The 27,638-nt window shown below is 31.8% G+C and overlaps 4 protein-coding genes across 23 annotated transcripts in view; 2 read left to right on the top strand and 2 right to left on the bottom strand.

Moving 5' to 3' along the window:
- Positions 1-327: 327 nt before the first annotated feature.
- Positions 328-2,938, bottom strand: LOC143191376 (uncharacterized). The gene is made up of 5 exons (XM_076396371.1): positions 2,686-2,938; positions 2,339-2,574; positions 1,986-2,131; positions 1,656-1,926; positions 328-1,032 (listed from the first exon to the last, which is right to left on the bottom strand). Exons 1-5 carry the CDS (start codon positions 2,729-2,731, stop codon positions 784-786), a joined length of 948 nt encoding a protein of 315 aa, XP_076252486.1. The 5' UTR covers positions 2,732-2,938; the 3' UTR covers positions 328-783.
- Positions 2,505-8,695, top strand: LOC143191375 (uncharacterized). Of its 3 annotated transcripts, none has more exons than XM_076396367.1 (11): positions 2,505-2,641; positions 4,557-4,739; positions 4,899-5,031; positions 5,084-5,275; positions 5,346-5,493; positions 5,549-5,648; positions 5,700-5,824; positions 5,887-6,084; positions 6,229-6,549; positions 6,614-6,898; positions 8,474-8,695. In XM_076396367.1, exons 2-11 carry the CDS (start codon positions 4,626-4,628, stop codon positions 8,547-8,549), a joined length of 1,692 nt encoding a protein of 563 aa, XP_076252482.1. In that variant the 5' UTR covers positions 2,505-2,641; positions 4,557-4,625; the 3' UTR covers positions 8,550-8,695. The 3 variants fall into 3 exon arrangements, with proteins under 3 accessions (XP_076252482.1, XP_076252485.1, XP_076252484.1); XM_076396370.1 differs by lacking the exon at positions 2,505-2,641 and having other exon boundaries at positions 4,519-4,739; positions 5,084-5,128; positions 5,186-5,275; XM_076396369.1 differs by lacking the exon at positions 2,505-2,641 and adding an exon at positions 4,527-4,556 and having other exon boundaries at positions 4,604-4,739.
- Positions 8,696-10,362: 1,667 nt separating this feature from the next.
- On the bottom strand, positions 10,363-12,056 carry Ndfip (Nedd4 family interacting protein). Of its 2 annotated transcripts, XM_076396394.1 has the most exons (6): positions 11,874-12,054; positions 11,559-11,690; positions 11,264-11,398; positions 11,059-11,173; positions 10,752-10,937; positions 10,363-10,581 (listed from the first exon to the last, which is right to left on the bottom strand). In XM_076396394.1, the coding sequence occupies exons 1-6, from the start codon at positions 11,922-11,924 to the stop codon at positions 10,478-10,480; spliced, it is 723 nt and encodes a 240-aa protein (XP_076252509.1). In that variant the 5' UTR covers positions 11,925-12,054; the 3' UTR covers positions 10,363-10,477. The 2 variants fall into 2 exon arrangements, with proteins under 2 accessions (XP_076252509.1, XP_076252510.1); XM_076396395.1 differs by lacking the exon at positions 10,752-10,937 and having other exon boundaries at positions 11,874-12,056.
- Positions 12,057-12,279: 223 nt separating this feature from the next.
- Positions 12,280-27,638, top strand: part of LOC143191377 (uncharacterized) — a 181,484-nt gene continuing 166,125 nt past the window's right edge. For 7 of the 17 annotated variants that reach the window (XM_076396372.1, XM_076396390.1, XM_076396384.1 and 4 more), the window contains exon 1: positions 23,255-23,296. In XM_076396372.1, coding sequence (XP_076252487.1) covers positions 23,270-23,296 — 27 coding nt within the window. In that variant the 5' untranslated portion in view covers positions 23,255-23,269. Of the gene's footprint in view, positions 12,684-23,198; positions 23,473-27,638 lie in introns of those variants that run through there. The other 10 variants (XM_076396376.1, XM_076396386.1, XM_076396392.1 and 7 more) reach the window with 6 other exon arrangements.

A 27,638-nucleotide genomic window follows, 5' to 3' on the forward strand; every position in this document is an offset into this window, starting at 1 on the left:
TCTTGTTATGAAATATGTTGATATAAGTAAACAAATAATTATTAATAAATATTTACGATATATACCAATCTTCACAACTTATTATCCTCAATTTTTTAGAAGTTTATTTCCGGAAGTCGTTGAGGCTCACCTGCATAATCCTTAGTTTTGCATAAACAGCAAGTTTTTTTATTAATTTAGTGTAGATCCCCATGATAGTGTAATAAACATAACAAGATATACTTCATATTATAAAGCGACTTGATTATTTTACCCAAGCAAACCAAATTCATATAAAATGTTTATTACCTGACTTGGCCCATATATACACATATTTAAACAGAAAAATAATTACAAAACATATTTATTGAATGAAAACTTTGAATATATATTTATAATACAGTTGTAATAAATGGCTTAAACAGATTAAAGACATTCTCTACTTCTGTACACAGTACATAAAATATTCCTTGTAGAAATTGTTACACTTTGCATATCTTTGAAATTATGCAAAAATATTATTTCCATTTGTTGATTATCAATAATAGTCATTAACTAATATTATTGGAAATATGATATTATTAGTGATATCCCTGGATACTCACAAATTAAGTAAAGCTGATAATGCTATCACGAGTAGATAAAAAAAAGATACGTCAAAGACTCAAAGAAAATTTACACGCTAAATTTTAAGTTATGGTAAAGGCACACGAAGTAACGAAACCCTCTAAAATATTTAACACTGTTGCTATCACATTTTCCACTTACACTCTTAGTTAAATGTTTAATGAAAATAGCGAAGAATCATTGCTTCTTGAAACTCTTCAGGATTGGATAGATGTTATCAAATGCCTCATATATTTCTTGTCGTACTTTAGCACCAGTTAATACCACTTTTCCCGAAACGAATATCAATAATACAATCCTGGGTTTTACCATACGGTAAATTAGTCCAGGGAACAGCTCCGGCTCGTAGGAACTGAAAGAACCGTGCGTCAAAACCAAGCCTTCTAATCTGATGGGGAATTTTACATCACAACTGCCTACCATATTCTGTAATATTAAAAAAATTTAGTTATTAGTTATATTTAAAGATAGCAAATCGACATTTGGGATTATGGAAACACCAGATTAAATAAATTACTTCAAATTAAAAAATGGATTTAGAATGTAAATAAGTAAATATTGGTTGATCTTTCAAGTTTAAGTGAAATAAAAACCACCCACAATTTAATTTAAAACTAGGGCGTTTATTTTTCCTTGCAGAGCGTGACTCCCACGGAATAATACTGAGAGGCATTTAATTGTATTTTACTATAAAAGGTTCAATATGTATATAGTAAATACCTACTTAGTGATATTTTCATCTGTTTTATTTCTTGATTATATATTTGATTGCCAGTTTTCCCATTTTTTGTGTATTAAATAAGCACTTCAGTAGGAAATTCTTCTATACTTAACTTACTATATAGATATTTTGATTTTAAACGCTATACACTAATACCGAAAAAAACTGTAAATATTTCCTTTGAAATGTTTAACCTAATGTTTAATCTACAACTTCAAATTCTGTTTTAAAATACCATAATAACCGAATGTATGACTTCAGAAATGATAGTTTTCAAACAGAAATTTGTATGATACTGCATTATATTACTATTACCTACAATATTCACCTGTATTTTAAAATCCAAGAACTTGGCGGGAAATCCGAGTTTCTGTATTATCCGGGCATATTTCCTTGCTGCCAGCCTTGAATCTTCTTCGCTCTTTGCCCCTGTACATACCATCTTCCCTGAGCTAAATATTAGGGCTGTAGTTCTTGGTTCTCTTATTCGCATTATCACAGCGGCAAAACGTTTTGGATTGTATTCTGCATTTCTGGCATGTAATGCAATTTTCTTCAAGTCCAGTTTGCAGTTTAAGTTTACAGTTGATACGATGTTCCTAGAAAAAAGTAAATTAGAAACGTTAACTATGAACTTTCTGAAGTTATTCGCACATACTGTAATTGGGGTACAATTCCAGGATCTGCAGAATGAGGTGTCATAGGGGTCATAGGGGATGGTGTTGCGGGGCCTCCTATACTAGGTGTGGTACCACCAGCTCCTGATCCTCCTAAGTTTACCATTGGTGACATCATAGTATGTTGCTATAATGACATGACACATATATATATATATATATATATATATATATATATATATATATAGTTTGATAAAAAAAAACTAGTGATTTATCTACTCAATAAATCCATTGTTCTTGTTTTATCTTGTAATAACATTCATAATTTATGAATCATTTAATAAAGCACAGAAACCCATTTTGCTAAGCTAGCTAATATATTTAGTTTACTCACTGGTGTCTGTGGCGTCATTCCACTATGTATGTTCGACATAGGTAGTGTAAAACCTGTTACATATTTTGTGTGAGGCATTGACATAGCATTGCCCATTCCTAAACCTAAAGTTGGTGTTAATCCCCCCATTGGTGCTAGTGATGGTACTTGACTGGTAACTGGTTGAGACTGCTGCTGCTGTTGTAAAGCATTTGGTAAAATTTGTTGATCTTCTTCTGGCTGATGTAAAGGTGTACCTATATAGGATTGTATATACAGTTTAGGAACACTTATTGTTTGATGTAGCATACAACAATTTTTACGGCAAGTATTTTATATTTCTAAAAATAATTTTAAATAATAGTTACCAATACTAGGTATACTAAAGCCAGGGCTAGGAAGCATCTGATCCATTTTGTTATATAAATGTAATATTAACAGCTACTTAAACCTTATAATTATATCATAATACAATACACCAAAAACCCTACAAATCATAAATAGACTTTCTATTTTCTTGTAAATTTTCAAGATTCTAATGATTATTTGTACTAAATTTACTTTAATGAACAAGGTTGTGTTATAAATTCATCTTCTTCGGCGAAACATAAACGCTATAGTAAACTTTGGAGAAATGTTTTCGTCGATTCAAACATTGGGAGCGCTGAAAACGCGACATTTGATTAGTTAGTATAGATTCATCATATAGAAACCTGTAGAGTTGAGGTGTCGACAAGCAACAGATATATCGATATTACGATATATCGTAGATAAAAAGTCGATATTTTTTTTACAATATATATTGATATTTTTATATATAAACACTCAAAAACATAAACAATTAAAATGTTTTTTTATAATGTTTAAGAGATAATGTTTGCAATATATATATATATATATATATATATATATATATATATATATATATATTGCAAACATTATCTATATATATCTATATATACATATATATATATATATATATATATATATATATATATATATATATATATTTTAACATATTGAATTACAAAAATGCCGACAAATGTGCCAAAAAGATATTGGCAAAAAATATCGATATTTAAAAAAAAATCAAATAAAAATAAGAATTATATAAGACAAATATAATAAATATAACGATATTTTGAGCCTTCCTACAACAAAATATTAAATACACTTGTTATTCGGTTATTTTATCTACAGAATAATATACTCTATAATTTGATCATATAATATATTTATACAGCAATGTTAAAAAAAACTTAAATCGAGTTAAAGAGCAGTTGCTAATTTTGGAGAATCATAATCGCCATTCGTTATTCTTCGTTAGTTTCTGACTGGCTGCGCGACGTTGCCATTTACGAAATCCATTTGTATCAAAGGGTGAGCGTTGAAACATGCACATACACCATTTTAAAGGCAGATTGTTTTTGTTAATTGTAATGAAAGGACAATATGAAATGTTAAAAGAATATAGCCATGATTGTATATGTGTGTGCACACAGACTTAATGCAATGTGTTTGGATGGCATTCATTGCTTTTATTGAATAAATTGAGAGATGTTTCCGTGTTGTTTTTATCTGTTGAACAGATTCAAAGAGGAAACAATGACGATATTTTTTAGTGCCCTGAAAGATTTTACCTGTCATATTGTTTTATTTTCTCTTTTTTCTTTTAAAATTAAATATGTTTATAAAAGGTTAAACTACCTAGACCTGATATATATACTAAAACTATTGAATAATAAAGTTAGTTAAATTTGGTCTTTAGTTTCCAGGAGAGAATATGTTTTATACTGTTTGAATACACAACTAATTTACTATAACCACAAAACAAATAAACAATAAATCTGTCTATTCTGAGGTTATAACTAGTTTGTAATAACTGCAATGTTAATTATATTGATATATAATTGCATATTTGTATTAATATAAAATTTAGGAGATAAAAAATCTATCAAAACATTTTAACTTGAGTCTCAACGAAAACATAATTGACACATAAAGTAGTATGGTATTTTTCTATTTTGCGCATTCAAGATTTAATTTATAAATATATATTGATATATATCTATAAATATAATCTAATTATATATATTATATTCCTTAAAGGTACGTACGGTTTGCAAGAACAGGCAATGTTGCAAATTAAAAGACTTGTGCGCATGCTATGATTCTCCATAATTAGACTGTAATAGAATTAAAGGGAAAATATTAAACAAAACTGTTTGTATATTTTCAGGTTAAATTTTATTATTTTTTTGGAAACTTTGATGACTGTTATATTAGTTTAAGGAAAAAAATTACAGTTATGAGGTGTATTACTTGTAAACGTACAGTAGAAAAGGGCTGTAATATTTTTGAAGAATTTGGTGAAGAACAAGCAACAGTTAAGGATGATCTTGAAGAAATATTGGGATCAGAAGTATGTAAACAATTTTGATATTTAGGGGATCTGTTCATTAACAACTCTCTTTCACTAACAATTTATGTTTCATGTATTAACATAAGACAAACTAAAAATATTTGACCAAATAAATATAAAAACTATTAAAATAATCAAGTATTTTAAATAATATTTTAGGTTATAGATCATTTACATCCAGATGATCGAGTTTGCGGTAAATGCAAAATAATGTTAGATGATTTTGCCAACATTCGACGTATTCTAGTTGAAGTAGTTTTGAATAAGAGCCAATTTAGAAATATAAACTATGGTAATTAAGAGAAAAAATTAATGAGACTAAATTGATGTGGCTACTGTTTCAGGAAGATATTGGGAGTTTATCAATAGAAGTACACCTGGGTACTTAAGTAAATATGTTTTTCTTAATCCTCCATTTACACCAAGTTTAACGCCAGCTTCTACAGATGGCCTTGTTTCTCAATATCCTGAATACAATGGAGATATAAGAATAGATCGTTATCACAGGAAAAGAGCTCCTAGTGCCAGAAGCATAGGTAATATAACAATCAAGCTGTCATTATATGTCATATATTGATATGATATATTGATACAATTATTGTTTAGCTTCTGCCAATGCAGACTTGGCTAATGCAGAGGTTGCTCGATTAATGCATAGGCCTAGGGGAAGGCCAAAATCTGTACCCAATTATAAGAACAATGAAGTTACACCTGGTGGATTACGACGCGTACGAAGCGAAAATGCCTTTCATGAGTAAGTAATGGGATTTCTTTAGTTTAATATGATTATTGCGTTTTTGTTTAAGCAGCAATGAAAAAGATTTGGACTATAAATTACCAGAGTTGAAGTTTGATGAGAAAGGAAGATTGAAAAATATAAAAACTAGAGCTATTAGTAGACATGCCGAGGTAATTGTACTTTTTTCTTTTTCAAGCAGTTATAACTGGCTTATATTTTAGTTTTACTGTCCTCACTGTATGGAATATGAGTATAATGTTGGAAAGTACACTAGCCATATGGTTAAAGAGCATGGATATCAGGCATATTATGAGTGTGACACCTGCAATACAAATTATCTCACCAAGTATGTATTTCAATATTCTAGCATATTCCTATTTTGTAATTGATAAAATTAATTTGGTATAGAGCACATCTGAAAATGCATCAAAGAATTCACGATAACTCGTTCCCTATTTGCCCTATTTGCGGAAAGAGGCAACTAAATATTGATGATCTACAGGACCACACGAGCAGACATATTGCTTACTCTATACCCTGTTTACACTGTGATCTTGCATTTTTATCAAAAAAAGAATATCATGAACATATATCACTGGAGCACAAGTAAGAATTAAGTCTTATTTGCCTTAATTATACTGTTGTTCAATAAGCCCACTAAGGACTCTACAAAAAAATGTAATCCTTCTGGTTTATTCAATGTTAGCTAGTAAAGTTGAATGGTACATTTATAGCATGTTTTAATTTTAGAGGAAAAAAACGAAAAATAGAAGTAAAGAAACAACATCGTGTTCTTGACCATGTTCTTTATCTCGACGCGAAAGATAAGCGCGTCAAGGAAATACCAGGAAGTATTAAGGATAATTCGATCAACATATTGATCGAGAGAAAGCCGACGTTCAAAGCCAAAAAGAACCTCGATTTGAGCCTCAATCGCCGCAACTTAACTCCCACCTTTGAGCCCTTCTGGACAAGTTTGGGCGACGATCTTTATGCCATTGAAAAGGACTGCGAAAATAACGAAGATTCCGATAATAATCAAGATATTAGTCCTACGTATAGGAATGCAAGGTAATATGTTTAATTAACACACAATTTTTCTAGGAAGAAATAATGTACAATTTCTTTATTGCAGTTATGATAATTTAGACCAGTCTTTAAACAGTGATACCTCAGAATCGGAAGTAGATTTAGGTGGTGCTCGAGCCTCTGTAAGAAAATCATGTCAGAATGGTAATACAACAAAGTGTTTGCCAAAGTGTTGTACTGATGATGAGTCTCAGTCATCGACGGAAGTGGGATTGCACCAACAATTCACCACTGATACGTCAATAGAAAGCAACGTGTCCGATGTGCATAATCATAAAGATGCTGAAATTCAGCAAATCACGCCAACAAAGCATGTCACTGGCGAAGAATGGTATGTTAATTTTGTCGTTCTCTACAAGATGTCTTAAAATAAAGTTTGGGAAAAAAATTAAACTATTGTCTATTGAAAACGCGTTTTTAATTTTATAATACACAATTTATACATTTCATAATAATAGTATAGTCTAAATATAATTGAAGGTTAATAGTTCTTTGCGCCCACGTTGTATCAGAAAAGGCAACTTTACGCTTATGAAGGGGTTTCTGATGATTGCATTTAAAATTCGTTGCAGCCATGGAGCAACAATTATGTTTACCCAAAAACAAGATGTTAGTAAAACATTCAGAAAATTGTTTATGAAGTCAAACCTCTGTCTGTCATCTTGGCGCATCAATTATTGTGCCAGGTGAATTTTGTAGGGCTGTAAAATGCGATGTAATGGTGATCTGCACATATTAAAAGCACATTTGAAGTTAACATTCTCTACTCTCCAACTTTGTATTGTTTCTAACGACTTTGGCCTCTCTGATTGTCGTGGCCAATGTTCCAAAATATTGGAGTTTCAGATTGAAACTACAAATAAATCCCTGGCACTATATAGAACACTTAAATGATGCAGATATTGATACATCAGAAAATCAAATATCTAAAACAATTATTCAGCGTGGCATTAAAGTACAAGCTCGCTATAAAATAAAACACTGGCTATCCGACGAATATCTACAAATGGTAGAAGATCGAATCTCGATCTCGAGAAACACTGAAAATTAAATAGACATATTGGGCAAAAATTAAAACTAGAAAGAGAAGCTTACTGGAATGGTGTTGGAAGTTGTTGAACACGGCGTTCAATATGTTGCAACAAATTTCTTGGTCGATCTGATGTTCCCTGATGATAGCGCTATATTCGCTGATACAGATGTGGGGTCTTCTAGCATTCTTCATGATATAATTCGCATTGTTGAGCTATATGACTTGCGAGTTAATGAAGAAAGTATTGGCAATTAATGGATCGCCTGTTATTGTAAATCTCTAATCAATGGGTTAGAGTAAGTGAAAGCGAGTTATATAGAAGAAGGACATGGTTTTGTAGTTGAAGTAATAAACCGAATGGTCAAGCTGCACTAGAATTTGTTTCTCTAAGATGGTGCATATGGAAAAGAGAACATTTTACAATCAATACTAAAATCCGCTTCTTTCGCTAAATGCTTATCTGGCGGATCCTTCTGTGTGACTTCAAGACTTGGTTACTGTTACAGTCTGGCATCTGCAAGCTTGATGTCTTTCAAATTTGATGCTTGACATGTTTCTGTCCATGGTTTACAATGCGACAATCAATGCACAGTTGGGAATGCATTTCTTACATACTTCTGGGACAAAAATAACTTTGTGGAAGATACAGCAAACAGCTGCGACTGATTACCAGGCGGCAGAAACAGGTTGGGAAGCTGTGGGTTAATGATGATGATAAATGGAAGAAATGCTTGGCGTATCATTTAAGTCGGAAGCGGAAATCTCGAATATTTCTACCAGTTTATTAAAAATATTAGCTTTCTTTTGAGGCATCTTGTACAACCCTATCTTATCCCATTATTACAACATTATAGATTTTTCTGTCCTTTCCAGGTTACAAACCAATAGGATACAGACACCCAATTCTCATACTAGTATAGACTCAGAGATAAGCGAATCTCCGAGCTGAAATTTGGCTTTAGCGCTCCCGCCCCTATACACTTGTACCTAAATAGTTTTATTGTACAAATGTCTTAACGCTTACATACTCGTAACGCTTCCGAGTCGTTCATTAAGTTTAACAGTATATCGATAATATATTTTTCTACCAGTTTTTTTAAAAGAAACAATAAAAGACTCCGCTAGTTCGCCTAACTTTTGACTTTGAATAACTGGACTCATCGAGGATCGTGACTGATATTGAACAAGTTAATGGCTCAAATGATGGATGAAGTAAAAACTTCAGTGTTCTCTTACATCTCCCAATGAAAGTACCATAAAGTTTAAGAATAAATTAGGATCGAATAAAATAATCTGTCAGAAAGACTGTAGTTTTACTGTGAACTTATTCCCTTGGTCTGGGTGTCACCCCCGCAATAAGAAAAGAATGTATGTAAATTTAAAATATTTGCATTGTATACATATTTGTTTCAATAAAATTCCCATATTCCTAATTAAACACTGAAGCATCTTTAATTTATAAAGTCTGGTAAGTTACTCTATTACTTTTACCAAATAGAGTCTTAATAAGTTATGAAATTTGTAGGGTTTAAAAACATATATATATATATATATATATATATATATATATCTATAAACATAAATTTACAACCACGCCAAGGTAGAATTCAGGCCCGTTATTATCATAGTAGAAGTAGGACTGCCCTGTCACTTTAAAAAATATTAAAAATTTGGTTTGTGGTATGTTGTATATAGGCCTTTTAATCGGGAACCAAAACATCAATGCTAAGCCAACTGATGATGAAATTAATGCAGTTTACCCATAGATTTTTTGGAAAGACTTCACATGGCTAAATTGAAAAAATACTTCAAGAAAATGAGATGAACTTAAAAATGGGTACATTGATTTCAGGTGACAAAAATCTTAAAAGTAAAATGCCTCAAATTGCAGTCCCAAAGACGATCTAATCTGGTTCGTGTAGACATTAAAGTAGACAGAAGCTTGCCATGGGTACAATTGCTGCCTTGAATGTAATATAAACATGTAGCAAATACTTTCAATATTACAATGAATTCCTCCAAGTATTCTACTGACTGGGAAAATGTTAGTGTTACACTGGGAGTCTTCTTAGATGGAGACGGGTGCTACTAAATAAAAATGTAAAATTGTCACGATATTCATATGCAGGCTCATTGACGTCTGTAGCATATTATAACCTAGTGAAGACCGCTAAGCACTAGAATATTCAACCTATTTTAATCTCGTAAATTAAAGAGATTGGGTTTTGAGCTCAACAAGTGCTTATGCTTAGCCCAGTTCATTTTCTTCACCTTTTTCTGTAAAGTAGGTATTAAATTTAACTTTTATGTAAGCTAATAGATTATACTCTAGCCTTAAAGGTATTAATTTAGATATATAAACAAACAATAATGAAAGCATTTAGATTTAACAACAAATACACTGTATTTGCGTCCTCACACAAACTGATATATTTACCAATCCCTATTTTGCTTAGGACAGCTATTGCCTTTTATATCCTATAAAAGATACTTAATAAGATTGCTAATGTATTTATGTTCAGATGTTTAACGCCATAAGTATTTGAAATACTACGCTTTACAAAATGTCAGAATCAGGTATTTCATATACAAATTATATTTTTAAGAAGTAATTTGGTACCAAAATATGTATTTGTATTATAGTTATGTATTTTAATTACAAGTAATTCAAATACTGCCCAACTCTGGAAGCAGCACATAACATGTGAATGCTGGGAGGGAGTGAGGTACACTGAAGGAACAACTTGTCAAAACACCAATAATTAAATCCTAATAAGTATATTTGTTAAGGGGGAATGATTATGACATACATCTAACATAGTACAGGGGATACATAAAATCACAATAACAATTTCTAATATGTGTAAAGCCTAGTACCTAATAGAAAAATAGGAGTCTTTCTTGGTGACTAGCAGATAGCATATGCCACCCTCTTTTGATGCTCAAATATTGCAGTATGGCCCGTATACAGATTATTAAACCTATGAAAAAAGGTAGTCAGCAATTATTGATGAAACATAATAATAGTTAATACATAGTTTATATAAAAAAGCAAACAAATTTGTGTTCTACTCAGATACAAACATACAATTATTTAATTGCATATGTACATTTCTGAATATATATATTCTACAGTACATTTAAAGCTTACCAAATGTCATTATCAACCACCATAGCCAGCTGTTATCCTTTGAAGCCAGTTCTGTGGAATGTTGCACAATAAAGGTCCACTTAGCAAGTGATAGACCAAAACCAGATAAAGCTCCATATCTTGATGCAATTGTGTGACAGAAACACATAAGAAGCAGAAAGCCAATCCAGTTGAATATAAAAGCAACTGCAAATAGTTACTATGTTTAACAATAGTTTTATACAAACATATTGAGAAGCTATATTTTTATTATAAGAATTATTAAGAGACAGCTGTTGCTTGTTAACAGTTGATTTTATGCACTCACCAAAAAATGCAATATAAAACATGAAATCTGTTCCTAGCAGACTTGTATCGACATCTTCTGCAGCCTCATTATCAATTGGAACTATCCTTTGACCTTGTGGTCTAAATTGTGTTGACTAAATACATATTTTTAAAGTTATTAGAAATAAGATAATCAACAAAATAAAATAAAACAAGACCTACAATAATTTTTAACAGAAACTTACGATGTTGGGCGCATCAATAACTGGCAAGCCAAATAATTCATCTTCTAAATGCTTTTCTCTTTGGACTTCTTCATAGGTGGGCAGTTTTGTGGTCTGTGTTGCAACCTCATATGGGGGAGGAGCATAATAATCTGGCTAAAATAACAGATATATACAACTTTAGAATAAATATTATTATGTTGCATCAATATGTGCTTATATTACAATACTATGTGGTTTATGCTAACCTTGAATATACCACATCACAGTTTATAAATATACTATTATACATTATAAAAGAAATAAAGAAACAAACCCTTGGTGGTGGTATGTCTTCCAGAGATGAGCTGGTTGCTAACATATGATTAGTTTCAGGATGAGATGATATCTCAGAAGAGGCTCCAGCACATGATACACCTCCAGAGTTAATTGTTTGTGATGTAGTACTCTATAAAAATAAATCAAGAAAACAAGAATTATGTTTTTGAAAAATGAAGTATTTATAGTGGCATAATTAATACATGGCTTGTCTTTATCACCAATCATTACATGAAAAATACAATATTGTTTTCATTTTCTGATGTAAAACGTCATGAATATATTAAAATTATTTTTGATATTCAAAACTTACTATTTCACCCTGTTGTGTTATTTGAGGCGGATCTGTAGATATGGTACCCATGTTACTTATGTATGTTGATAAATAAAAAAATAAACTAATCACGCTCTATATCATTTTCTGATAAGAAAAGAACAATAAGAAATGTAAATTTACACTAAAAACCACACAAAAATCAATCCATGTATGTCAAATTTCTATATTGACATTTGACATTTATATCCTAGAGGTATTAAGGATAGTTTTTCATAATTTTAATTAGAAGGAATTATAAAACAGGAATAAAATTATAAATATATCTAGAAAATTACAATAATATATTGATGTTATATATGTTATATTATAGTATTTGTATGAAATAAGTAATATATTAATTTAACACCTCGATGAATAAGAGTAAAGAAAAAAATATAATGTCAAAGAGAGAGACGGCAATAACTAAAGAGTAAAATGTTTGAACTATCTCGTTCAATCGAAAGCTTTTAAAAATGTTAAAGGCGAAGAGAAAGGAGAATAACAGTGTGAAAACAGTCGTTGACGTGTTATGTTTGTGGCGTGAATTTATGTCGAAAATCTGAAAAAGAAACCGTGAGTGGCGAATTAAATCAGTATGAATCACACAATTTTCAGATAAATCATACGGTATTGAAATAACAGGGTGCTCGTGTATTTGGAAGTGGAGTAGTTTCTTTTAATAACTAAAAAGTGTGGAATATCCATCTAAAAGAATAGCGGTTTTGGTTTTAAAACTTGTTTTGTGAGTTTCCTACAAACGGATTCTTCTTTTGGTAATGATAAATATTTCATTGAAGTCGGATAAAGGTTTGTTATTTTTGGTTTTATCTTTTAATGTAACGATTATTCATAAAATGTCCAATAAAGAGACACTTTGACCGGATTAACTCTGAAAGTATTGACCTTTTATTTTCGTAAGGATTCAAACATTCAAAGAGGATTTACTAACACTATTATGATTGTACTAATTTTGTGTTTGATCATTTTGTAAATAAACAAATTTTCTTAATCTTATTGTTTACATTCCATTGTATGTAAACAAAAGCCAATTGATATTGTCATTTTCGAGCCTGTGCTCTGTAGAAACAATGTTTATTGGCTTACAGAGAAAGCCTGTCTTATTCAATTTTATTATGAGGGTACTTTTTTACTAGGCCTTCAGTATCTAGTACAATTTAGTTACAAAATTAATTTTTTTTATCAGACGCGATAAATGTTTAATAAGCTAGTTTATTGGTCTGGAGATGCACGTGTACAACGGGATCCCCTTTTACCCGGCCTCATCTGATGGCCGTAAAACCTTTCCTAACGATTTACATAGAGACCTTTCTCTTTTTTATTGCGTCTGTTCTGACCCTGGTTTGAGATGGGTATACCCAGGCCAGTGTTTTTGTCGGGTTGTAGGTCGGAAATTGGAACTTCCCAAAAATCATTTTGTATTAGATGTTTTTCTAGTTCTTTCTATTTGTTGTACATTGCAAGTAAGCTACTGCCAGTGATGGATATGGTCAGTGAAGTCATCTTTAGAAAAAATAAAAATAGTGTTGATTGCTGCTAGTCCTTCATTTTCACATACACATTAGTTACCTATTTTTCTGTTATTTTTAAGGTGATTTTAATAACATTATATTTTACCGTGATAATTATATTCTTAATATCTCGAAGTCTTTTATTTTTACTTAGGCCTTTTCTGTTACATATGTATTGTTTGATCATTACCTATTGGATAAGTGAAGGTCTTTTTCTTTTAGATATAAAGGCACACATTCCTGCAACCAATTTCATAAATTATAAATGTTTCCCTAATCTTTGTTTTTTCCTTGTTATTAGTTTTAAGCAGTTTTTAAATGATTTTATGTAGACAGGTTTAATAGTAATATTGTGTTAATTTTATAGAACATTATTTGGTTGTGATCCAGTATAATTGTATAAATGGTCGATATGTTCAGTTATATAATTGATAATTATTAATGATATTTGTTATTATACAATATTATTGGAAATTATTTTAAACAATATATTGTATTTTTCAACTTATATCAATGTTATATGGCCAATGTTATAACATCTTTAAGATGGATTCAATGTTCATTATTACATTTCCTGCTGTTCATATTTTATCATTGAGGATGTTTAGTGGTAGACAGTTGACCGGTTCATTGGCCGCACATTCAGGGTTTTAAAATCATCATTATTATTAAAAATAAGTGCTATTAATAAGTATCCATCAAAGGCTAGTCTCATCATGAATGTCATCAAGGGCTTAGAGTAGTTGTTAACCTTTGAACAATCTGCTGGCTTTACATTTAGGATTTAAAATTATTATGTTGATTGGGAGAGGTACAGCGTCACCATGAATATCAATAAGAGCTTACAGTAGACTTTTAATCATTATGTTTGCTTTAGAAATGTTTTAGCACTGCAATTGAAGATGATTTGTAAATAACTAGTCTTTACATTTTATGTACATGTACATTTTATTTAATTTTTTTTGTATATTGCATAATATTATATAACATTGATCCTAACGTTTTTTATGTTTTATTATGTTCTTTATTATTAGCAGTTGTGGAAACACATTTAAAAGTTTATATATAGTGCCTATAAAAATGTCTCAGCTTGGATTCAAAAAGCGTTCTCTTCTGCTACGTTTCCTGTTATCATTTAAGATATTCGGTGTTTTATATTAGATCAGTATTTTATAGTCACTATAGTAAGTTCAAAATATCTTTCAGTTTTGTCTCGACATTTACTCTTACTCTAAATTAGCTATTGGGTAAGTACTACATGAAATAACAGATAAAGAAAATATTTTTTAATGAGTTAATAATGGACACAGACTAGATATAGTAGTTAGATTGGATATATCGTTAAGTAAACATTAAAACAGTTAATTGATTCTGAGAATGTCCTCTGCTACTATATTTCCTGCTGTTTGGGTTTTATTATTCAGAATATTTACTTGTTTGCTTTGGTTTGGTTTCTTAATTATGTATTTATATAGGGCTTAACATTATGTTGTTGTTGTATGTCTTCTCTGTTCCGTCTGTTTATTTGGTATGGAACAGCGAGATATCATCTATTTTCCATCTAAATAGACCCGACCTTAATCAGCTTGGTTACTGGCGTACCTGGAATGGTTCTTCCTTGTGGTATTTGATATGTTGTCAATATGAGGAATGCCTTGTTGTCTTAGTCATTGTGACTAGCAGGTTGTTATACCAACATTAATAATGGTTTTTAGGGAATTGATTGAATCATTGGCTGTTTGCATGTATTCCCTCATTTTCACATTTAAAAGGCCTTTATTGAGAACAATTGGTACAATATATATTAATCAAAAGACTTTCTATTATTTCATAGAACTTTTTCTCAACTTTTGGCAGAATGACGATATAGAAGCGAAAGAACGATGTTGGTTTGGCGGCGATTTAATAATCGATCTATTTTCACACTTTTTCAACATTTTGAATCCGTGCCCGCCAAGCCATGCTGCATCGATTTGTTGTTGTAAGGAAATTGTAGTCAGAAGGTGCTATCTCCGGTGACTACGCTGGGTACACGCTTACAATTGTTGCAACGTGCGGCCCAGTGTTATCATGCACGAGACTGACTTTATGTCCGTCATTTGCTACTGCTGGCCTTTTTTATACGTCGTTCAATTTGTTCAATTGATGTCGGCGGACATCTGCGAAAGCAGTTTAATTCGGTTTTAGCAGCTTGTGATGAACTACCCCTTCCTGGTCTCACCATATATGCTGCAAGACTTGATGGCCATGACGCTTGGTTCTCGTCGATTAATACATGACTTTTTATACTTTGGATTGTCGCAGTAGATATGTTACATGAAAGCGCGGTGTTGAAGTTGTTTGAAGTGACATTTTCGATCATTAGGCTAGATGACTGTAATAAAGATTCACAAAAATATTGATTTATAATAATAATATACTATAGATTTATTATTAAGAATACATCTATTTTAAATTTAAATGGGGGTTACTAAGTTTTTACCAGAGATAAAAACGCAACATTTGCCATGTTAGTCAGTCAAACATCAATCAGAGTAATAACCTAAATTTGTCCACAATCAATTCGTCGATACTGAGTGACTGTAATTGAAATAATAATTTCAAAAAGACTACTATAACTCTTACCTAATTAAGTGAGTATCATAGACGCACTAAACATGAAATGTGATGGAGTATTGAAGAACAATAAGTAAAACACTTGACAAAAAAATTAATAAAAGCAGGAAATAACTCTAAAGAGGAGGACCCAATAATAAAACAATCGCTTCTTGGGAACTATGAGATTAATATTATTTAAAGCATTCTCTATATTTGTTAAGATACATCAAAATTGTGTTAAGGTATAAATTGGTAAATGTATTGAAAAATTTTATGATAATAATTTGAACATTCAGATGCCTATATTTGACAGGACTATCAAAATATTCATTTTACATAGTTGATGAGTAAATACAACACAAAAAAGGATTAGATTATAAAAATTTAATGATGAATGTTGAATGATTTTCTTAAACTTTTAGCAACTATGTAGAATGAAAAGGTGTATCTGTTATTGTATCAAATTACCATTATATAAGTTCCATAAGTTCATCTTAATACTAATCTTACAATCTTATAAACATGTGCAACTACAATACTTCATCAAGTACTTTACATAATCTGTGTTTAGACATGCTTTGACATATTTGGTTCTCTTATCATACATAGTTATTATTCGAAATAGTTGAAATGTCTGTTTGCTATAAAACCCTTATACATAATACCCTTAACGTGGTGAAATATAGCCCATCGAACTATTTGATGTACAAGAAACCAGATATTTGATTAATATATTATATATATGATAATTATTTATTAAACTAATATTTTTCTTTGTATTTTAAGAATATATGATCGTTCAGTAGTGAACAGCAGTGAATGTTCAATGATATCAGTTAGAAGATCTTTTTTTTTTCCGTCGAATTGACATTCGAATCTTGTAGAAACATATACTGACTTCATGTACACTTGTATTAGTAAAGCAGTCATAATGAGGCATAACATCAAATGTTATCAACAGTGTTATTTATCTCTATATTACGTTAATTACGCCTTAAACTAATGCACTTACATTAGTATGATATTATTGCTGTATGTAAGTTACCGATGTTCAAACCAAACTGGATGGTTCCTGCCTTGTAAGATTTAGTCCCATTATTTGCCTACACTACTTGTATGCATTTTTTTTCTATATATAATTATTTGGGACTCTCACACCTGTAATGTCTAATTATAAGTATAATTAGGTATAAATAAGAACTGTATCTATGCAAACCGTCCGGTGCTACCAAAACATCTACGTCACATTTTTTAATTAACAAACATTTTATAACAATTAAATAAACATTTAATTAATATAAATAATTAAATTATTTTTTTTTGCAAAAATAACTTTTATTCCGGGTAAATTATATTCCTAGAACTGTCATAAAGTATTTTTCCAAAAACAGCCATCTAGTATATTCTTATGGTAGCCATTTTCGCACTGTTTTAATAGTTTTCATCAAATAAGTCTTGCCATTTGTTGACGTCAAAATCGCTAAATCGTTGAAACCAAATTATACATTTGTGTATATACATTATACATTCTAAAAGTGTTTGATGAGTTTCGGCAGCACATCAGTCGAAAATGCAATTTAGTGCATTCTTTAATTAGCGCCTATGTACATTGAATTACTTAATAATACTAAATAGAAAGCTGTTATTTTATGTAGCGAAATGGTAAAATATCGATTTTAACAGTTGTTTACATCAATACTTCTCATTTTCACCGATAGGACCTAAGATGTATGTTCAATAGATATGATGATTCATGTAGCTTTTGGTAGATTGATTGACTTCTTTTTTATTATTCCATTGATTATGCACACCACTAGTGTAAATATCTTCGAATGGCAACTAAAATGAACAAGTACGTACAAACGTATAGTTTATCCAACGTTGTTTTGTACATACGTCATCTACATTTGTGACGTCAAAATGATGTGGCAATGTTGCCGTATCTGTCGAGTTTTAGTTCAGTTTTGTTTACACATACAACAAAATTCTAGTGTAAATAAAATAATTAAACAAAATTAATATTATCAAATATAATTTATTTTAACATTATAGTAAATCTAATGTATATAGTATCGAGGGACTATCGAGGAATATAGTTTGTAGGTGAGGATTGTGTTTAATTAAATTTACATCGAACTCTTTTCTTTCCATAGTACCCATAATTAAAATTACATTGAATTCTTTACCATACCACCTGATGAGTTAGAGTTAGAGCTAAGCGCGTTTGTAGTTTTATACCCTGGTGGTATAGTCCACCTAATTAACAATTGTATATCTAAGTAATATATTTTACTTTCATTAGGGATCATATTTACCTTTTACGCTTAGTTCTTGTGTCCTTCGGTACAGTGTTTCCTTGTAAAGATATTTTGATATCACCGTATTTCTCCTTAAGGTATGTGCTATATTGGCAAAACGGTTACTATTTTTCTCTCTTGACACATTTTAACCAAATGCTCATGTATATTCTGAACCATTACTCACATATCTGTATACATAAATCTTTTACCCTCTATAATAACATTTCCTACAATTATTATATATTAATTATATACTCACCTTTAGTTATTTCGACTCTCATCACCTAGTCCTAGAAATTTCAATTCATCTTGCCATGAGCGACCATTGCGTATATTGCTCCAGTTTTGAAATATCCATGTATCATCTAAATACATAAATTGAAATAATAAGCCTTCCTTCATTTTATTATATGCTTTTAAAAAGAAATTTCTTTTTCGGTCTACCAGAAAATTCTTTGTCTTGGACATGGAATTTTCAATCATTTCAAATGGACGTATTACGAAAAAATATATATCTGAATAAAAGTTATTCCTATATAGTTATTTTTTCGACAACCCTAATTATCTAATTGGCACCGACACAAAGCATTTAATTTTACTACAAGAAGCATTTTTTTAAAAATTACATATTAATTAAACCCTCTTTGGGTATATATTTTAAAGTTTTAAAATCTTAAAATCATTTACGATGTCGTTCCAGTAATTGTAATTCATGCGACTGGGTCTTACATAAATACCCAAGTATTTTCATCGATCTGTATCAGGTGAACATAGTTGCATGTTCGAAACGCGACTCTCGATGCTATAACATTCCCAAACGCGGTGGCTCGACAAAAGTGTGAATCGAATTGGATATATAACGATATAGCCCGCGATTTAAACGTTAAAAGTGGGTCGGTCGTATGTCCCACAGTACCGAGTAAAACAATACGGCTACAGACAGCTGTTCTTTCACTGGCGTTATCAGTTTGCTAGTAGCTCTTGTTTTAACCTAATGGTTGTGTTTGAATCGTTGGGAAACTTTTCATTCTGCCTTTGGTGTGAACTGCTTGCTGATAATAAGCTACAGGGTGAACTGCTTGCTGATAATAAGCTACAGGGAAACAGACAAGATATATTATATGATTGGCTAACTGAGCATATGCGCATTTAACATAATTACTAGCATTTAAATTTAGTTTGGTTCTAAAACACCCATATTTTGTTGAGGAGTAAATTTAGTTAACGATATTGTTGGCATTATTATTTAAGCTGTTTCTCTTTGAAATTCATCACAATAATTTTTGACATCTTACATTAGATGTGTGTAGTACAATTTTAATTTACAAATTAATTTATTACTACTGTTCTGGTGTACTTGCATTAATACACAAGCAAGGCGACTACGGGATTAATACATCGGTATGTATTTTCCAAATTAAAATAAAACTAAACTACTTTAGCTAAAGTTTAACTAAACAAGTTCATATGGTTTGGTTCGCTTAAATCTTATAATTTCCTGAGTGTTGTTCAGTAGCTGTATTGTTTCCACGTTACTGTGATTTAGCAAAATTATATCATGTTTTAAGGCGATATCTTGGATTATTTTGTGGCGACCGCCACGACCCTTTAGGCCACCACGAATTCATCAACAAGTACAAAGGTTGGCAACGCCGGTGGATTGGTACCGTGCAGTTCCAGGCTATAAAAGACCATCACGACGACGTCTCGTTCTCTTTTCTTTTCTCCATCCCCTTGTAATAGTACCACTTCCACAGCGCTACCGTACTTCTTCTACATAATCTAATATCCTTTCAATTCTCCCGTCGACCACATGCATCATTTAACATTAAAATAAACAGTATTTCTTCAACCAGTGTTTTCAGTTCTCGTGCAAATTCCTTCCAAAAATAGTAGTGAGTGTTTTGGCAAATAATCGCAGCGGCAGCCACACATTTCGACCGACTGACCGACCCGACGAACATTCCTACAATTGGTGACCCCGACGTGATCAAAGTGCCTAACAGGTAAATCAGTTCAACATAAGCCACTCGACAGGTGCTTGACACGTGCATAGAAGGATAGCACGAGGAATGGAACCCATCAACATCACATGGTCGACGACATCCCACGAGACTAGCCTGATGGACGAAAACCACAGAAGCCCATCATGTATACCATCAACGCATGAACACCCTCGCATCACGAAACGGGACACGTAACACACTTATAGGTACCCTCAAACAAAGCTAAACGCCCCAAGACGAACGACGTCCTGCTACAACTCCGATGGCAGCTGATCCCGTAAAACTCCCCGCTCAGGTTGGGATCCCCATCTCATCAGCAGTCCCCGGGCGTTTGTTTGCGTGATTGCGGGTGCACTCCGGAACTTGCACCACATAGAGGTACGTTCCACGGCAGTTCCACTAGGAGGGGAGTTATGTAGCGACCGCCACGAATTCATCAACAAGTACAAAGGTTGGCAACGCCGGTGGATTGGTACCATGCAGTTCCAGGCTATAAAAGACCATCACGACGACGTCTCGTTCTCTTTTCTTTTCTCCATCCCCTTGTAATAGTACCACTTCCACAGCGCTACCGTACTTCCTCTACCTAACCTAATATCCTTTCAATTCTCCCGTCGACCACATGTATCATTTAACATTGAAATAAACAGTATTTCTTCAACCAGTGTTTTCAGTTCTCGTGCAAATTCCTTCCAAAAATAGTAGTGAGTGTTCTGGCAAATAATCGCAGCGGCAGCCACACATTTCGACCGACTGACCGACCCGACGAACGTTCCTACAATTTTATAAACATTGGTAATTAGTCGTAGAACTTTATTTTGGGTGCTTTGAATGACTAGTTGGTTTGATATTTTAGTGCAACCATATATGTGCACTCTATAGGTTCAAATTGACTTTATATTGAGTTTTGATTGACTGATAAACCAATCTCTTTGATTTTAGGTGAACTTGAGAGTATCTTCTGACTAATCAGTACAGTTGCTTGAAACATGATATTTACATGATAAGTACTGTTTCTTTTGTTGTTGGGTTTGTTAATATGACCAATTACAATATTATTTTTCTACAAACCACTCAAAAGTAGTAAATTTATGGTTTATCATTTATCATTTAGATATTTAGATATAATAAACATTTGTTTTGTTAATGATTATACGTGAAAGATAGCGGAATTATTGAATTGTTCTCAAAACTATATCGCTTATTCACCAAATAAAAATAAACAGACAAAAATGATATAGAGAAATGATATAATGAAACCTCCTATGTAATGGTATTGGAAATAACGCGTTTCTTCAAGAAGTTTTTGCCTAACTGTATCAATTTGGACAGAATGGATTTATGAATTGATATTTAACTATTTTGTAAAAGTCATCAAGCTATTTTATTCATCACAATGAGATTACGATTATTAATATTTTGGCATAATTAATAGGATTAAAAGTTGAAAAACTTAACTTTAAATTTAAATATAGGTTTTTTCTTAATTAATTAACTTAATAACGAAAACTAGTATAAATTAAAGCTTAAAAATAAGCAATTAAGTGAGGTATTGAAGATGTCATAGGTATGAAAATCATAGAAATAGAACAAAATTGAGTTGTACATATTCATGTAGTATTGACGTGTTTCTTTTGCATTTTTTTACACCACCTTTCAGCTCAGAATATAACTTCCATTCTCTGGTAACTTTATATTTTTCATCAATTTCATTAACATCTATATACTTCGCGCATTATGTGTTACCACTATGAATACTGACACTAATATTGATATTTAGAAATTTAATGTAGCTTATCAATCGGTTTAAATAACTTTTTGCATTATCTGCCATTTTCTCAGTTTTGACAACCCTCTCCAGGTAAATTTATCGATATTATCACATCTAGAATATGTTATAATTTGTGTTCATATTTTAATATCATGATAGATCAAAAATCTTCAAATCAATGAAGAGTATTGGTTGGTCAAAACCTACACCTCCCAATTTGTTTTGCACTAAAACATCAATCCCATTAGTAATCGAGACAAAGCTTTTCGATTAATTGATAATACTTATCGTTACGAATCAAGGAATAACTATTTTCTTCCCTCAACACAACGCTCTTTGGTATTTTTTGGTCAATTTGGGTATCTTCCGATTAATCAGTATAGTTCTTTAATTTTGATCTGCTCAGTTCTTTTGTCTAACGTCATGTTACTTCTCAATACATGTGTTGGTCACATTGTTTTAATTCTAACTGATTTTTTCATTCTAGTACGATTCTTAACATTTTTTAAATTCTTTTTATATTTTTCATTCTTTTATTCTTAGTTTTTTTTATATATATTTACAAATTACAAAAAAGCATAATGCTTGGGAGTAACAAGAGCTGCAGTACTAATAAATAATATGATGATTTTATTATTTTGTGGACAGCGACCGTGTTGAAGGACCTGTTAAAGGACCCAAGGACCTGTTGAAAGATTATTTTCTTTAACAACATTTTTTCAAGCCACTATAAGAGGTTGTTTGTCTGATAGTACATTGAAAAATATAATGTGCATAAAAGAAAAACATGTATTCTGATCAGCTCTGGTTCCTAGTTCCTGGACTATAGACAAAGTTATATTTAATGGAAGATATAGTTAATGGAATTATATGATCCGACCATGTATACGAAATGTCGTCTCTTAAATATCCCTCAAAATTAACTACCAATGTTTATTTTAATTTTATTGTCCAGTTTTTACCGTTTTTATACCGTTAAGTATACTTGTTCTGACTTTCGTTCATGTATTTTCGTTTGTGCGCGAACCGAAATAATCAGACGGTTTTTTTTTTGAAAGCGGAGAGGTTATCTCCTATTTAATTCTACCGGCTCGAGGAATAAACCGACCGGCTGATTTATGTCCAAACAGTACGTTCGAGATAACGGGTAAATACGCGTTGTGTTTTAAAAAAGCGTTAGGATTTCTAAATGAAAACGTTCGGTTGTACTTGCTGTGTGAGTCTTAACTATTTCTCTCATTATAATTGTTATTGTTCCATAGTAGCGTGAGTCACCTATCTTCGTTCGTGATTGTACAGTAAGTGTTTGCTATTTGTGCGTGCGGTTGTTTAGTGCATAAGTTATGAAATGTCAAGGATTTAGAGCAACAAGCACTTTTAGATGTGGCTAGGGTTAAGTATGCAATGTTATGATTTGACACGTGCTATTTTATTCTATTGACATCAAGCTTCATAGCTAACAGGTTAATTGAAAAGTCCCCGGCCTACCATAGTAAAACACATTTTTTTGGCAAAATTACTTTTTTTTATTCAACATAATTCCCTTCAAGGGTGATACCCTAATTATAGCGACCCTCCAACTTTCGATACCATTTTTGTAGTACGATTTGTCCTTTGCTTCAAAATAGGCCTCAGTTTCGTCGATCACCTCTTCATTCGACGAAAAAATCCGCGAGCATTCTTTTGAGATCTGAAAATAGGAAATAGTCGCTGGTGGCCAGATGTGGAGAATACAGAGGATGACGAACAAATTCGAAGTACAATTCATGGATGTTTGTTATCGTTTTCGCTGACTTGTGATACGGTGTATTGTCTTCGTCAAGCACCACTTTGTTTTTCTTCAAATGCAGCCGTTTTTCGGCGATTTCGTTCTTCAAACGGTCCAATAACGCCATGTAATAGTCGCTATTGAAGGTCCTTTCTTTTTCAAGGTAGTCAATGAAAATTATTCCATGCGCATCCCAAAATACAGATGCCATAATCTTGCCAGCCGACTGTTGCGTTTTCCCACGTTTTGGAGCGGGTTCATCGTGTGCAGTCCACTCGGATGACTGTCGATTGTCTTCGGAATGAATTGATGCCATGTTTCATCCATTGTCACATATCGACGCAAAAACTCGTCGTTGTTTTTGGTCAAAATTACGGAACGGATGATTAAAACAGTTAAATCGTATAATATACGTCAGAATAGAGAAACATACCAAAATGTAATACTTTAAAGAACAGCAACAAAAAACAAAATTACTGCTGTGCTATTATGGTAAAATCCAGCAGTTAAAAAGACAGCTTAAGCATCTATTAACAATTTAATAAGACAAGCATGATAATATCTTGTCTATATAATCAAGCTCATCTTGTTGGTCTACAAATTGTATTATATTATTTTGTACTAATGTATTTTATTAACATCCTTATTGAAAAGGTTATCTCGGTTAAGGAGCCTTAAGCCAAAATATTAATTATATGTTTCTTAACCAATATACATTTGTTTCAAGTAAATGAATCCCTTCAGAATAATTAAGGTTTAAATTTATGGCACTTTACAAAATTTACTTTTAATGTAATTTTATCATTTTAACATCAAGACACAAAATGCTGATCGTACTTTATGTCAGACATACAAAACTGGCGTCGTAAACAAACAGAAACAAACAATCCCGCTATAGAAATGAGCCAATCAAATGCCTTTGTAGGCCAATTCAAATGAACCAATCAAAAAGTGGTCTCAGAGCCAACATTGAACGGAATACGCAAAACATTTCCTCGGTTTCGCCTATTTAAGTAAAACCTCTATATATACTCTATGCTATATATATTATGTTTAGCAAAAGTAACACCGTCATAGATGTATACCTCTTTGAAAATGTCAAGTTTCGTGCCTGAAAACGTGTATTTGCGGCACGCATTACTTTATTTAACCAAAAGAAAAAAGCCGCTGAATGTCATCGTTTGCTGGTAGAAACGATGAGCATGCTCTAAAGAACATTCTGGTGGACCGAAAAAGTTTGAACGTGCGAAACTTCAAGAGTTATTGGAAGCAGCGTTAAAAGTGGTCCAAGAAACGATTAGCGAATGATTTTGAGCGATGGGGAAAATCTAAAAGATCGGAAAATCGAAAAATCGTCTGCGAACTGCTGCTCCAAAGGTATGATCGGAAGCCATTTCTGCATCGAGTAGTGACGGATAATGAAAAGTTGATCTAATTTGAAAACCGTAACTGCAAAAAATAATTGTCGAAGGCAATGCATAGTGATCTATGTTTGGTGGGACCAGAATAGCGTGGTGTATTATAGGGGTGTTGGCCACCGAAAAAAATATCCATTTCGACATTTTTTATTTTTTTTATCAAAAAAAATCTATATTTTTTTGCAAACAGTTTATACAAACGTATTAAATGGTTTTTATAATGTCCGAAAACGTCCAAAATGAACTCGAAGACACGGTAAAGTGATTTTACAGCAATTCGGTTCGCCAATTTCGAAGAAGTTCGGAAATGACTCGATGAATAGTTTTGTTCAGAAGGAGTTTTGTGATGGCATCCATAAATGTTAATATAGAATGCCTATTGCATATAGAATCAAACTGTTAATACTTCGACAATTGAATAAACAAAATTTTCGATTTTCTTGAAAATGATGTAGTTTTTTTTCTGAAAAAAATGGCTTTCCGGTATACCTAGTATTTGAGAATATCGCCTGTACCTTAGTCTATCATTTTGCCTCTGATGGTCTTTTGAATAGCACTGTTTTAACTCAAGTTTCCTACACTTGTGATAATGTGATAGCTATGCCAGGAATCTATATACTGGTAGTATTTTTCAAAGCTCGTATATTTCCCAAATGGAATGGTTTATAACTGGTGGTTTTTGAGTACCTTCAATCCACATTTTTGACTTTATTAGCTATCAGCTGAGATACTTGATTTTTTGTCCGAACTCGTTTTTTGTCGATAAGGACTTTGATCCCCATTAACTGAATGAATTTAAAAGAGAACAGCCTTATTATATTTCCGTAATCCTACCGACCGCGCCAATTACGAAATGTGAAAGATTTAAAATATCAAGAACTGTTGATCTACTTTAAACTTATTTTACTGTAGGGAGAGAAATAGCGATTTGTTGAACTGTGATGCAATCTTTGGAAATTGGTGGAATCATATCTTTTCGAAAAAAATCGAGTCTCGCATGAAGGGGGATTCTCAACTTAAACCTATTTTGCCTGAAGTTCTCCAGGGTAGTATCTTGGGATCACTCCTATATCTGCTCTACACTGCTAATATCTCAACAACAAAAGAAACAGTACTTGGAACATTTGCTGACGACATGTACAACATAACAGTAGTTATACATTAATTTGTAAATTAAGATTGTACTAAGCATATCTAATGTAATATGTAATTAATAAAAGAAATATAGTCACACTGAAATCATGAAGTATTTTTCATAAAACCGATAACATCACAAGTTAAAATAGAGATCATAGACAGAAAAATACCAATAAAACCAAACTAATTTTTAGAATTTCTCGGTTTACACTTAACAAATCTTGATGTTCTTTATTGTTATGGCGAATGACTACAAGCTGATATCAAACCATCGGAGTCTTTGTCTCAGACCGGAAGCGTTGAGTTCGGACGAATCATAGGAAAAACGATAACGACCACAACAAACTCGGACGGTCCCCATTCCGTCGTCAATTTCTGATTATTCAATAAGTATAGCGATATCATCCAAGAATTCGGCCTTGTATTCATTAAGCAATCGTAATTTTCTATCGAAAAATATTTATTACTGAGAAATAAATAGTAATGAGTACTATTAAAGCAAATAGATTTGTGGTATATCGAAGTTCCTAACATGTTAATTTTTTATTAACACATTGTTACTAGTCGTTGCCTGCCAACTTCGAATTTGCTTTTACAATAACTTTAAAAAACTAGGCATATAGTTTATCCAAAGAAGCAGTGAACATACGTCATCTCAATTTATGACGTCAAAACATCTCAATGTTGCCGTATCAACTCTGTATTTTACTTTATTTTGTCTTTGACATATATCAAAATTCTAATCTAAATAAAATAATGAAACAACAATGTTATCAACTATAATTTATTTTAGCATTATAGTATATTTACAGCCACAACGGTTTATAGGTTAGAGTTGTTTTATTAATATTTACATTGAACTTTTTCACAACACCCATGAGGTAGAGTTCTAGCGTTTTTTATGTAGTGTGTTGAGGTCTAATCTACCTAATTAACGATTGAATATCCAATTAATAAATTTTATTTAAACTACTACTTTCATTAGAGAGCATATTTACCCTTTTACGTTTAGTTTTTGTTTCCTTTGATGGTGTTTCTTTGTCAAATCATTTTGATATTACTGTATATCTCCTTGTTCTGTTACTATCTGTATACATCTTTTTTGATAAAACTAGATTTAATCACTGCATTCTCCCTAATGTATTTACCATATCTACAAAATAGTTAGTCTTCATCTTTTTCTCATACATTCTAATGCTCATGTATAATTCTGAACAATCATACCCATATCTTTA

Source organism: Rhynchophorus ferrugineus, unplaced genomic scaffold (assembly GCF_030347505.1).
Source record: "Rhynchophorus ferrugineus isolate W39M unplaced genomic scaffold, kcgeb_rfMv2 rfM2, whole genome shotgun sequence".
NCBI classification, from domain to species: domain Eukaryota; kingdom Metazoa; phylum Arthropoda; class Insecta; order Coleoptera; family Curculionidae; genus Rhynchophorus; species Rhynchophorus ferrugineus.